Below are 13788 nucleotides of genomic sequence, written 5' to 3'. Positions count from 1 at the left end.
GTGTTCAATAACACTAAGAGGAAAATAAAACAGCTGTCGATCAGGTCGTACACGCCCTCGTTCATTTCGGAGAAGTGATCTGATCAGACAGCATAACACACCAACACCTGTCTCGGTTGACTATTACTGCTTTAAGCCGCAATTATGGGCGACGCATTCGTCACCGCTCGCTGCATAACCATTTATGCCCGCTGCAGTCTGCTTCTAAATGACAGGTGTTGCAGCACAGGAAAAAAACTAGATTACAAAATAGAAGAATATAAAACAGAAAAAATGCGACCATGGTGGCGTTTTCAGCTCACTGTTGTCGAAGGTCTCATCTTCTATAAATGTTGCAGTGATCTCCCTCTGAGAACCTCCTCTGAGTTCAGCAGTAATGATGTCACTTCTGGATGTTACATTTAATACCTTATGAAGCCAGTGCGGTACAAAGAACTGGTAAAGTTCACACCAGTGGGTGAAAAACTTACTGGCTCATAGTGTTGTACTATAACAGTAGTAAATGTGTCAGGACAGTTTTGGATGGTCACACGATCAGTGATCTATAAATGTGTCAGGAAAAACTTAACATTCAACTCAGTTACATAATATGGCGTTAACATTTTACTCACTCTTGTCATTGATTGATTGATTTTGATGATTATTTTTCTTCATTTGCTGTTTTTAAATTTGCTCTACAAAGAAGTCGACTTTGTTTTATGTTTTTTGATCTGAGTTAACTTTCAGCCATTTGGGGCTTGATTTCTGGTTGTGTTGCTGATCAGTTAAATTACCAACAAGATAAGACACATCATCAAACTGGCCTTCAGCCCCACAAAGTGTGCTGTGATATCTTGAGATGCCCGACAGGATAGTCTCAGAGGTGTGCAACATGTAGTTGACCACATCACTTACTGACTTCCTTACAGAACACTAATCTCTGACCATCAACAGGCCCCCTCCCAGGGGCTCCCTCCCCAGGTCTGGAGGAAACTGAGAGCTGGTCTAAGGAAAGTCTTGGATGTCACCAACCATTTTACTGAGACTAATATCTTTTTGACTTGGACGATACCACCTCTTTCATCTGTGGGCTGTTTTTCCCATTAATGTTTTTTATTAATTAATTTAGAATTTTTTCTTAAGACCCTCCCAACAAATTCCTTCCACTTTAATTCCTTCATCTCATATAATTCATTATGTAACTATACTCAGATTTGTATCCACTCATTTATTTAATGTAGTATGTATGCATGTCTATTGGTATATGTTTGTATGAATGCATTGGTGTGCAAATGCGTATGTAAAACTACTTATGTATGCATATGTTTATTAGTGTTTCTAATGTCTTTATCTTTTACAGCTTGTCCTGTTTTCCTTTATCTATTGTAAAAAAGGAAAATTACTAAAAGTCTTGTGAGTTCATGTGTGGTAATAATCTCTTCTGATAGCTTTACTACATTTAGTTGTTCATGAGATTATAATGCAGCCTTTTTACTAGTATCAGAGCTTAACTCTGTCTCACAAGCCAACTGGAATCAGTGGCAGCGGTACAGTAATTGCCATTTTTGCTGTGTCATTTGGACGCGCCACGCCAAGTTGACCGCGGGGTTTGAAAATGGTCAGTGCAGCGAGTGAAAGTGCAATCACAACTAATCAGAGCTTCTCTTGTTTCCTGCCCACAGCGCCCAACACTGCACCCTATGGGAGCACAGGAAGTGCGCACATCTCGCTGGCCTGCCGGTACCTGGTCATGGCTCTCTCCTCCTTCATCAGCGTGTACTAGCAGAGGCCAGCCCAGACACAATGACTGTCGAGAGCATTTATGAATCCTTTTTGACATTGCTGATGGCTGGAATCCAATCTGGTACAGTTTGTTGAGCTGTGGTGGGAAAATAATCAGCGTTACTTTTTGTGTGGGGAAATGTTTTTTTTTTCCTTTTTTTTAATCTTATTTTCTTATTTGGTGAAATTTCTGTAATGTAAATACTATGATGTTTTTTATTATTATTATTATTATTTCCTCTTTATTATTTTTTTTCCTTTTCTGATTGATTGACCAGCTTGTGAATCAGTACTCATCCCCAACCCCCACACCAATCAACAGCCCCACCCTCCCCCACCCCTCGAACCTTTCAAATGAGTTCCTTTCATGCATCTTGTCCCTGCGAGGCGATGGCGCAAAATTGACATCTTCACCCATTTTTGTACACGACTAAAAAAGAAGCAATTCCGCAAAGTCTCTCAGTACAAAGAATTACCATACCAATGTTGTATTGAATGTATTACCGGCTGTTGAACAAAGGAAAGACATTTAGATTCCTAACAATACAATTTTTGATCATGGAGTGCGCTCTGAAAAAAAAAAAAACAGTTAAAAAAAACAACAAAAAACCAACAACAAAATAATAATTAAAAAAAAAAAAGGCAGGGCGTTTTCAGGACCTGTATTACTCACGATTACTCAATAGATGGATGAACAGTGTTCAAGGTGTGTTTGCCGTATCCTGAAATGGGTCCTTCAGTTACTATGCCTGCCTAATCGCTTCAATCAGGCAGCCGTCAAAAGTAGCAAAATATACTGTATTGTATCTTTATATTTTAATATAGCGTAGGCTTTTGTTTTAAAGTGGGACCAGCTTTTCTCATTCGACCAAGAGCATTAACACAAACCATGACTTTGTACGCTATGAAAGGAGGAACATCGCCGCCCCCATGTTTACATTTTTCTTGAAAATAGAAATAAAAAAGTATATTCTCTGTTTTTTTCCTTCTGTTTTGTCTTGCTTTTTTTTCTTCAGCGAGTCAGTGTATGTGAAGAATATGACAAATTGTTGCAGTTAGGAAAAAGGCGAGGCCCAAGTTGAGTTTCTTTTTAGTTTGCGCTCCACCTCCAGTAGGTATCAGGGCAGAGCACTTTGTCTCTGAATTCGCTGCGTACCTACTGATCATCTTTGGCTGAAAACCCACAGCTCCGTACTGTAGGATCGGTTTTTTCGCCCCCAACTTTGGGTATGAAACTTGGATAATGGAGTCTGGGAAAGCACCGTTCTGCTGCACTGCATTTTATTACTCTCCTTTCCAGTGCAGAGAATTACATGCAGAAATATGCCCCACTTTCTTTTTTTCCCCTTCAAATAAAGAGTCAAAGCCATATTTGGCTAAGTGCATAACCTACAAAAAACCTACAATAATTGCACCTTTTGCAACTTTAACTTTTTTTCATGTTATTCATGATGAAGAGAAGATGCTCATTACCAAACAAACATGGCCTAAGGTGCTACCAGCCCTCTCCAAGATGATCAAGGTTAACAAAGAGATGATCAGTGTGCATCGGAGGTCATTTAAATTCAGCCTAACAGCAGAAACTGTAACTTTTCAAGGCTTAAAATCAGTGTTTGCTTTTAGACAAGGCTGTCAGCGTGGCATATTCATCCTCACGTATCCTTAATTCATGGTTGAAACAGAGAAACTGTACTGTGATGCCTTAATAGTACCATAGACATTAAATTACCCTCTTTTTGAAAGGACGCTTGGAGAAAATCTCAATATGACACAACTTATTTGTCATTTTGACGTATTATTGATGACTGAATGTTCATGAACAATTAGCTGACTTATCTGTTAAATTAGGCATTATATCCAGTCAAATCCAACCGATGGCTCCTGCAGGTATTTTCAAATAAGTCAGTTGTACAAATGCAGTATTTCCGGTCCAAATAACGCGTTCGGATTTGGACCGAACAGTGGAGGGACTAACAGAATTCAAGTTCAGAGTATTTTAAGACAGCAAACTTGCAACTGCAAATCTATAGAAAAATAGCCATCGCAGTTAAAAGACTTAAAGCACAAACATTATTATTTGAACGTTTTGTGGTGATTTGTTTTGAGGTCTGCTGAGCTTTTCTGTTGTTTCCTTTTCCGTTTCTTTCTTTTATTGTTTGTACTAAAGTTGTTATCAGCTTGTTTTACAAATTATAAAAATACTGCACCATATGATCTTGTTTAAATGTTAAGGTATAATGAAAATGGGTCAGACGTATATTTATTCTCTTCCTTTATAAAAACAGTGTAAAAAAAATACATTTGAAACATGTAAAACTGAATATGTGACATTTATTTGAATGAGGCACAGTATGGCATAGTTTATAATGTTGTCTGGTTCATTTAGATGCCATAACTGTTGTTGATTTAAGTACATTAAAAGAACAATGTTTGCAATCAAATTACCTACTTTTTGAAAGAGAGAGGGTGTGAACCAATATAACAGTATTATAGAACAGAGTCAATGTGTGTATATTTGGAGAAAATATGATACCTTTTGATCTTTAGAGCCAGTGTGTAGTCATAGTTTCACACACTTGCGTGTTTGACGATGTGCAGAGAGTATGGTTGTGCTGCATGTCAAAGTTAACCTGTGTTTTTGAGGTGGGCATTTTACAGATATTCATACTTTTTATGACTGGAAGCAGTTTTTTCCAAACGTTTGGTTCATAAACCTGGTCTAAAAAGACATACCTCTTACAGATTGCCAGGCTATGTTTGTTTGTGATTTCTTTCGATCGACTTTGCTGATAAACTAAAAACAACTGCTGTTCAGAGTCATGATGATTATTGTGGCACATTGGTGACAGTCTGGAGTTATGTTGGTTGCTTGTTAAGCAGTTAAAACCATGCTAGTATTCCATATGAAATGTAATGGATGTTGATTATTTTCAATAATGGTATTAACAAGTCCCTTTTATCAAATCAATATTATTTGCAATAAAAGTCTTCATGTTACAAGATAAAGCAACATCTGACTTAATGAGCACTCAAGAGGAGTTTTTCATTGTTACTTCATGATGTTTTGAGAGTAAAGGTAGCTGAGACAGCATCCTCACAGCGTACGCGGTCCCGTCACTACAACCTCACTGCACGTCATTTCCCCCATGTAGCAGATTTTTTCTTAAAGCGTTCGGCAAAACTACAAAATTAGCTTAAATGCTAAGTTGTAAAGAATTCGCCAAAAGCTCGTGTGGGTTGCACCAGTTTGTAAATTTGCTATGTTTGCATTTAAAGTCTTTCGTAGTAACAGACAAAGAATTGTCAATAAAAACCGGCATAGCCTTTGTTTTCCAATAGCATAGAAGTCTGTGGCAAAATGACCCAACTTCTCACTTGTTTTATGACCACAGTAAACTCGTCAGGTTATGGTCTCCGTCACTAGTTCTTCTTTGATGTATCGTGACTTTTATTTTATAAAGTACGGTCCCATTTATAGTAAACTAGATGGTTAAGCAATTTGTGTTCGGTAACTACGGTTTTGCAGTGTTATTGGGTTTGCAGTCAGAGTCACTCTTCGCCAATCAGGTTTCTAAACACCAACATGGCCACAGCTAAAATGACCAAGCAGTAGGTGTGCATCTTTTATTTACAGTTTCCACCCTGATGTCACCCATCAGTCTGTGAAGTCCCAAAACGAGTGTTTTCGCCCTCTTGGCTGCAAAAAAAGAAAACGTGATGAGGAAGGGCAGGTCTGGCTGTGAAACCTTATACTTATTAGCTAATAACTTGTGATTGACAGCTTGTTAGCCAGTTTCAGACCACACCTCCATTTTGACACATAGTATGAGATAAAAGATTTACATCGCAAATGTAATTTTTTATTTTTTATTTTCCGCAACGAGTGACTGAGTCCACAAACTCAGCAAAAAAGTGTTTACAGAGGTCAAAACAGAAAGCCGTTTTCCTGTAGATGTCTATTGGACCAGATGTGTTTTTGCTACCACAGCCATCGCCATCTGGTGGCCTTCACATAGAATGCAGGTTTAAGGCACTTCTGCACTGGTTTCATTTTTCCAACACAAATGCTATGTCCATGGTTTATACCAGCGGTCCCCAACCCCCTGGCCATGGACCGGTACCGGTCCGTGAGTCGTTTGGTACCGGGCCGCGAGAGTTGAGGCTCAGGTGTGAAATGTCTGGTTTTCAGGGTTTTTATCGGTTTTCAGCGTTATTTTGTTATCGTTTTTATCGTTAACTCGGTTTTCCTGGGTCTTTTCACGTGTGTTATGTTTTTTTCGGTACCGGTACTAGTTTTATTTTGTTGTATTTATCCGCGACACCTTAAAGGCCGGTCCGTGAAAATATTGTCGGGCATAAACCGGTCCGTGGTGCAAAAAAGGTTGGGGACCGCTGATTTATACCATCCATGGTTTCACTGCATCCTAAATATTGTTTTCTCTTTAATATCTTATTTTAGTTTTTTTATGTACGCATTTTCGGATTGGGATGGGTCTGGATCAGGTGGCGGGTCACCTATCACTCAGAAGGTCAGTGGTTGGATCCCTAACTCCTCCAGTCCATGTGCCAAAGTATCCTTGGGCAAGATACAGAACTTCAAGTTGCCCCCAATGCATCTGTCAGAGTGTGAGTGTGGTTGTGAATGTTAAAAAGCACATGGGCACATAGAAAAGCACTGTATGAATGTGTATGTGTGGCTGGAGTAGGAAGCTCTTTCAGTGCAACCAAGTAGAAAGGTGTTATTTAAGTACCTGTTAATTTACAATATGTTCACATTGTATGTAGTTCTTCAACTTAAGAACTAGCTTTCATGATATTGTCCATTCTAGCTAAAAATTGGACTTCAAGCAGTTGGTGCGCCCAAATATGTGCTCTCAAATGAGTGAAGACTGATAAAACACAGTATGAGTGCACATAATCCAGCTCAATAGCAGTTTCTCATGTGATGCTATGATACAACCACTAGTCCCACGGAAATAATCATTGTTCTGGTTGGCAAGTAATTCTTGGGAGTTATTTGCTGTTGCTAGGTGAAATTGGTGGAAAGATTGTGCTGCACCAGATAAAAATCTCCTTAACTACCAACTACAGCTGACTAGCTGATCAGCAGTAAAACTTGAAAAAGTACAACATAAACTTAACAGAAAAAGCTAAGCTTCACTGCTACAGCCAGCAGTGACAGGTCTGTGTGACGTTGGCTTTAGCAGTCAGTTTCCCAGCAACTGCCATCAACCTCCAGCAACAACTCTCCAACCAACTGGGAAATACTAATTTCTTTTCCCCTCACAACCAGTGGTCCTCATTCGCTTGAGGCTACAATGTTACCATGATTATCACACACCCAAAATAGCAAGGAAGCTAATGCCAGGTGGTTAACAATCATGTGTCAGTTAAAGCTAATTTCTCTGTAGCTCGATAGCTAGCAAGTGACACTAAAACAGTCAATCTTCCTTAAAATGCTTTAAAAATCACACATATTTAAATCACTTAAATCTGTCTTGATAAGTCAAAACAGAGTTGATGTTTGTTCTGTCACTCTGTGAAATTGTAGCTAACATCAGCTAACGTTACATTAGCCATTGCTAATGTTTAGATTTGTATACACCTCACCCCTAGCTTCCATTATCTGTCTGTTAATGCAAGTTAGTTTAATATTATTCTGTTTGTACATCTTATTATTTAGTGTATTTCTTCCCTTCTAAAAGTTTTTTTTTTAAGTTGCAGCTCAAATTAACAATCATTGTATCAATCATTGCAAATGTGCAGCATCATGCATATTTGATCCCCTCCCTTCCTGCCTCAATCACTGTACAAAGCCTCCTGAGCACAGATGGCCAGACTCCACAGCACGCAGGATTAACCACCTTTTGCGCTGCATTATCATCACTGACTGGCATGCACCGCTCAGTATACGTGATCTGGAGACATCAGCGGACATAAGTCACTGCTCATTCCATTCGATATGCACCTGTGCTACTTTATACCTTTTTGGAAATAGCACGGGGCTTTCTACAGGGTGGGCCATTTATATGGATACACCGTAATAAAATGGGAATGGTTGGTGATATTAAAGTCCTGTTTGTGGCACATTAGTATATGTGAGGGGGCAAACTCCTCAAGATGGGTGGTGACCATGGTGGCCATTTAGAAGTCGGCCATCTTGGATACAACTTTTGTTTTTTCAATATGGAGAGGGCCATGTGACACATCAAACTTATTGGTAATGTCACAAGAAAAACAATGGTGTGCTTGGTTTTAACGCAACTTTATTCTTTCATGAGTTATTTATAAGTTTCTCTTTGTTCACAGCCATTGACATGTTGAAGAGGTTAACACGTGAGGAGCGGATCGAAATTGTGTTGATATTTGGTGAACGCAGTAACTGGGTCATTGCAGCAGGTTTCAATGCAAGACACCCTACGAGACCACCCATCTCCCATGCTACAGTTAGCAAACTGCTTGCTAAGTTTCGTGAAACTGGTTCAGTGTTGGATTTGCCAAAATGTGGACGCAAGAAAACTGTCACTAATGAAGAAACATCAGTGGCTGTCCTAGCTTCATTCAGCAAGAGCCCACAGTGTAGAACTCCCCGCATGTCACTGGAGAGTGGCATTAGTCGAACATCCCTTGGATGGATCCCTCCAAGACTGTTGGACCAACAAAAGTGATGGTTTGGTGTGGTATATGGGGTACAACGATAGTGGGTCCATTCTTCATCAATGGAAACCTCAAGGCCACTGGATATTTGAAATCGCTACATGATGATTTGTTTCCCTCTTTATGCACTGAAGCTGGCACGTTCCCTGAGTTTTTCCAGCAAGATGGTGCACCACCACATTATGGGTGCCAGGTCCGAGCATTCCTAGATGAACAGTTTCCTGGAAAGTGGATTGGTCGTCGTGGGCCAGTTAAATGGCCCCCAAGGTCTCCCGATCTGACCCCCTTAGACTTTTATCTTTGGGGTCATCTGAAGACAACTGTCTATGGTGTGAAGATACGAGATGTGCAGCACCTGAAACTACGGCTACTGGATGCCTGTGCTGGCATTTCTCCTGCGGTGTTGCTATCAGTGTGTGAAGAGTGGGAGAAGAGGGTTGCATTGACAATCCAACACAATGGGCAGCACATTGAACACATTTTATAAGTGGTCAGAAACTTGTAAATAACTCATGAAAGAATAAAGTTACGTTGAAACCAAGCACACCATTGTTGTTCTTGTGACATTACCAATAAGTTTGATGTGTCACATGGCCCTCTTCCTATTGAAAAAACGAAAGTTGTATCCAAGATGGCCGACTTCTAAATGGCCACCATGGTCACCACCCATCTTGAGGAGTTTGCCCCCTCACATATACTAATGTGCCACAAACAGGACTTTAATATCACCAACCATTCCCATGTTATTACGGTGTATCCATATAAATGGCCCACCCTGTAGTATTGTATGACCCGAATACACTCGACTAAAACATCCACGGTGTGACCTACCTCTTAAAAGTTCAGATGAAAAAGTCGTGCTGATGTACAAGCTGAAAAGAGGCCATGCCACCCACCTGCAGAGATCACTGCCTCACCTCATGCTCCCAGCTGACAGCGGAGGCAAAAAAATCTCTCCACTTTTTAAATTTAAGATAAGAGGATTTTAAATATTCATGCTAGCGCGTATTATCATGGCCCTGCAATCCCTATCCTGAATTTTTAAATTTCCTCATTTGAGAGCATCCTCTTCCTCTCACCGCGATGTATCAGAAATGCACTGCTCCCTGTGAATGCACTTATTATGAGCTCGAGTTTGTTGCATTGTGAGACAACAGCTGTTGAAAGTGAGTCTCTGAGGGGGGACGAGTACTGTACTGAATGTGCCTTCAAAGTATGCTATTAATCAGCTGAATGCTATAACCCAGCCCGTATTTAGAGCATTACTGCCATGACAAATGTCATATTTCTTTACACTGGCTGTTTTATAACACCAGCCAATCATTCCACTTTAACAAAGACGCAACAATGACCACTCACACTTATAACTGAGATCCTCTGTATTTGTACCCCCTGACAGTACTCACCCACATAATGTACAACACAAAAACAATGAGTCCAACATGGTTTGAAATGTCACGATAATCACAATGATTCTGATTAGCGAATAGTTCGGTGTTGTCGTGTGTTTATCTTCCAGGGTCTGGATATCATGGGGTCAAACTGCACACAGATTATTTTTACAGCTAGTTAATGACACGTTTTTAAATCTTCCCTCCTTTTTTGACATACTGTGCCTGACTCTATTGTAACTTTCCTGATGCTTTAAAAACAGCGAGGAGGATTTTGTGGATCATGTGCGACTGTGGATGTGAGACTTGGGAAACATCGTGACTCAGACTGCTGTGACACTCTGAGACAGCGCGTTACTGCCGAGTGCATACACTGTACATGTCACCGGCAAGAGCAGGGAGGAGAGGCAATAGATTGTAAGTGGCATGTATGGTCTTAAATGACAAATGTGGGGGGAAAATACCTGACAATGAGTTAGTTTGCGTTGATACAGCTCCTCAACCTATCAGTGCATGTTATGACATTAGGATGAGCATTTGCAGTCCTGCAAATTCATCCATATATATATATATGGATAGATGGATGCTGTGGAGTGTGGAAGTGATTAGGATGGTGTCAAAGTGGTTTTTTAGGCTCTTCGCAAAGACATCTGTGGACAGCGCAAACAGAGAGGAGAGACTGGAGGACTTGTGAGAGACAGGGGTTCCTCCTGACCTCGCGGTTAATGAAACCCTTCCTGTGCCTTTGTCAGTCTTAACTGGGAGATTGTGTCATACTACACGCTGGGGCTGCTGCTTGGCTCCTGCAGTCTCCATCCCGTTTCCCTGAGCAGCATACTGAGTTGTCAGTATCAAAAAAACCTCTGTTTCCTGAATGCATTCAGTTTGGTAGATATGTTTGTTGCACAGCAGGCAAATGCTATCCCTCCTGTCAAAACCAGGCAGAAAGAAGGGGGGGGGAAGAAAAGCTTGAATATATTTCTCTATAACCAGCCCCTGAGTAAGTTTGAGTGTATTCTAAAGAGAAAAGGGAACAATAGTCATCTTTTTGTCAAAATAAGCCTGTTTCGTTTCTCTCAAACACTTCAATATCTGCTCAAACTGAGTAATTTCTGACTAATGGGACTCCTTTAAAATCCCTCTGAAAATGTGGCAGGTGCCAGTGTAGTGGAGGGACATGCTATTTTAAATAGAGGGTGCATCAAGTATTTGTCAACCTGTCCCTCATTATTTCCAGTGAACTGGAAAATAAGTTGCCAGCCAATGATGCAGAGCCTGAGATAATGCCTGGGTTTTAAAGCAAGCTATCTGAACCAGGTCTCTCCACGACGCCTATGACTGAATCACACACCACAAAGTGTTTTCTCATGAAGCTCCTGGGCAATTGTCATTTTTCAAGAAGAGTTGAAAGGATTGCTATAGAGAAAATGTCATTATTTGACTGACAGTAAAAGTAATCCCATTTTATTTGTTTCCACGCTTCAAAAGGCAGATTACGCGTAGTTTTATACACTGAGTGACACAGCAAATCAGTCCCTTGTAGCGCCGGTGCATCATGTGTCTCCAGTGTTGTATTGGTTTAAATGGTACGGGGTGCAGCATTTACTCTGTTTGTCTCTGTAAATTAAAAATGTTTACTTATGCCATTGTTTTCATTTGATTTCATTGCAAAACAAATTGGAGGATATTGCAAGTTTTCTGTATGTATTTTAATTTTTTTTATTATTATTATTTAAATCTTCATGCTGAAAAATCATTTGATGAGAAATCTCGAATGAAAATGTTTACGTAAATGTGTATGAAGGTCCTTTAGCCACAAGGGGTATAGTTGTACATTTATAGGGTCTAGATCACTGGAATGATATATATATGGCTTTAAGTGGCATTGATATATCTATATATAATATATATAAATATATATTGATATTTGTCCAGAAATAAGAAACTCATGTACTCAGTTACTTTAAAGCTTACATTGTGTATAGCACGTATGCAAGTCCCTTTTCATCATGTTTGATGTAATTTTGTAGCAGTGGTTTGATACTAATAAATGGCAGTTGATGATGGAGTTGCAGACTGTGATTGTGTCGATTGTGTTGACCTGATCAGACCTCCGTGGCAGCAAAAGCTCTCAGCCGACCGCATTCACAGAGAGCGCGTCTCGCCTTCTCGACCACTCAAAGCGGCGCTTTTATGGGTTTAAGAGAGAATGATTTGAATTGACGTAATTTATTCATAACAACATGCCTACGAGACTGAAAATATCCGAGTCGTCCATTTAATTAGAAGATAGTTTGTGGTTTTCTCTGTGCAGCTCGTGACTATACGTATGTAAAAGCAAAACAGACCTTTTGATTCGTTAATTTTACACAAATTATTGGATGTCGCTGCATTTTTAAAATGTTTTTAAGGCAGCGTTATATTATTTACAAAAATTCCTGATATTTAAATATAATTGGACAGTGTGTGGGCTTTAGATAAATACTAATGAGTGCATTAGTTTGATTCAGGTTTGATCAAAGGTGCGGACGCTCAGCTGTATCTCTCCCTTCACTGTAGATGGATGCGAGTGGGCCTTTGAGGGCTTTACTGCAAGTAACTGACCCTTTGTTGAGTCCCACCCCCTGCTGCTACACCTGTTAAGCTTTCACACCTGGAATATCTCAAAATGAGATTTATTCCAAAAATATTTCCAACCGGAATAATAGCAAAGCTCAGGAATAATACTAAACCAGCTTAGTTTTACCTTCAGTTACTTACCTTCAGTATCCCGTGGAGCAAAGCACAGAATATGGAAAATTGGGTGTTATAGGTTTTGGAATATTTTGTACTTTTTCATTCCAGCTTTACTGAATCCTCTTTTTCCTCTTTTGTGATGTTATGGAAATAACCACCGTACCTCCAGCTGCAAACAAGATTTTGCTTTATTTGCGTTAGAGCAAAAGGAAGTCAGAAAGTATTTGGATTCACTATCCAGATGTGCAGTTTTCTTTCACATCAGGTTTCTAATTCTTCTACATTCAAGTAGGCTCGTGCTGCAGTGAGCTAAATCATGAAGTGAAGCTTCATTATGATGAAGAAAGTCGTTAATTTAGTATGTTAGCATGCTAACGTTAGCTCGAAGCAGCACTGTGACCATAGGCTGTAGGTATGTCCCAGTTCATAGACAGCATCCTTTGAAAGCCGCATTTGAAGGCCGATTACATAACAGCTACGCAACGAAGGCTGTCCCAATTCGAAGGCTGCTCCAAATGCGGCCAACAAATGCGTCCTTCATTTCCCCGAATTTGAAGGATGGGTCCAATAATGGCGGCAGTTACTTAGTTTTAATATTACTCTTATTATTCTTTCTGGGTCACAAAATAAACTTTTAAGATATTTTCAGGCAAAAATGTAGCTGTGTAAACTTCATATATCTGCTCGGGTTTTCAAGACACCACATATTTGCAAAAGTGCTCCGACATTTTCGGAGACCTCTGTTACCCAACAGCTTGATAGCTGGCCGGGGTTCAAGACTCACTAGAGCCGGCGAGAACAGACATTCTAATGTTGACCTGTTAGTGCTGCAGGTTTGAGCTGCACATCAGGACCGATACATGGTGCTGAGATTCTGTGATTTGTATAGTTAAAAACTGGCTTGTGCACAGTACACAGCAGCCCTGCTCGCTTCTTTCTTTTCCTTCTTTGTAAAAAAGCTTCGAATATCTGGTCACACTGGCAGTGGGGAGTCTGATACGATGATAGATGGTTAAATCCAATGGATGAATTGTTGACTGGAACCAAAATTTGTCCCTGAGAATTCCTGTGGGGCAGGACTTGAGTAGAAGCTCCTCTCCACTCTAATTGCCCCTCGCCCCCACCCGTGAACTGGTTTCCTTTACAGCAGCCCACTGTTAAGTGTTTCCGAGCTCTGATGAACACACTTTAAGTGTTCCAATAATTAAAGCCCACATATCAGATTGTCAAGATAACATCCAAC

General features: G+C 40.1%; 1 protein-coding gene across 2 annotated transcripts in view; it reads left to right on the top strand.

The window, feature by feature from the left end:
- negr1 (neuronal growth regulator 1) overlaps window positions 1–2102 on the top strand; it is a 174540-nt gene extending 172438 nt beyond the window's left edge. For both annotated transcript variants that reach the window (XM_080882361.1, XM_080882362.1), the window contains one exon: window positions 1662–2102. In XM_080882361.1, coding sequence (XP_080738487.1) covers window positions 1662–1762 — 101 coding nt within the window. In that variant the 3' untranslated portion in view covers window positions 1763–2102. The remainder of the gene's footprint in view (window positions 1–1661) is intronic.
- The last annotated feature ends 11686 nt before the right edge of the window (window positions 2103–13788 follow it).

This window comes from Rhamphochromis sp. 'chilingali' (assembly GCF_963969265.1).
Source record: "Rhamphochromis sp. 'chilingali' genome assembly, chromosome: 5".
Classification (NCBI taxonomy): domain Eukaryota; kingdom Metazoa; phylum Chordata; class Actinopteri; order Cichliformes; family Cichlidae; genus Rhamphochromis; species Rhamphochromis sp. 'chilingali'.
This window is presented reverse-complemented; position numbering and strand designations above follow the sequence as displayed.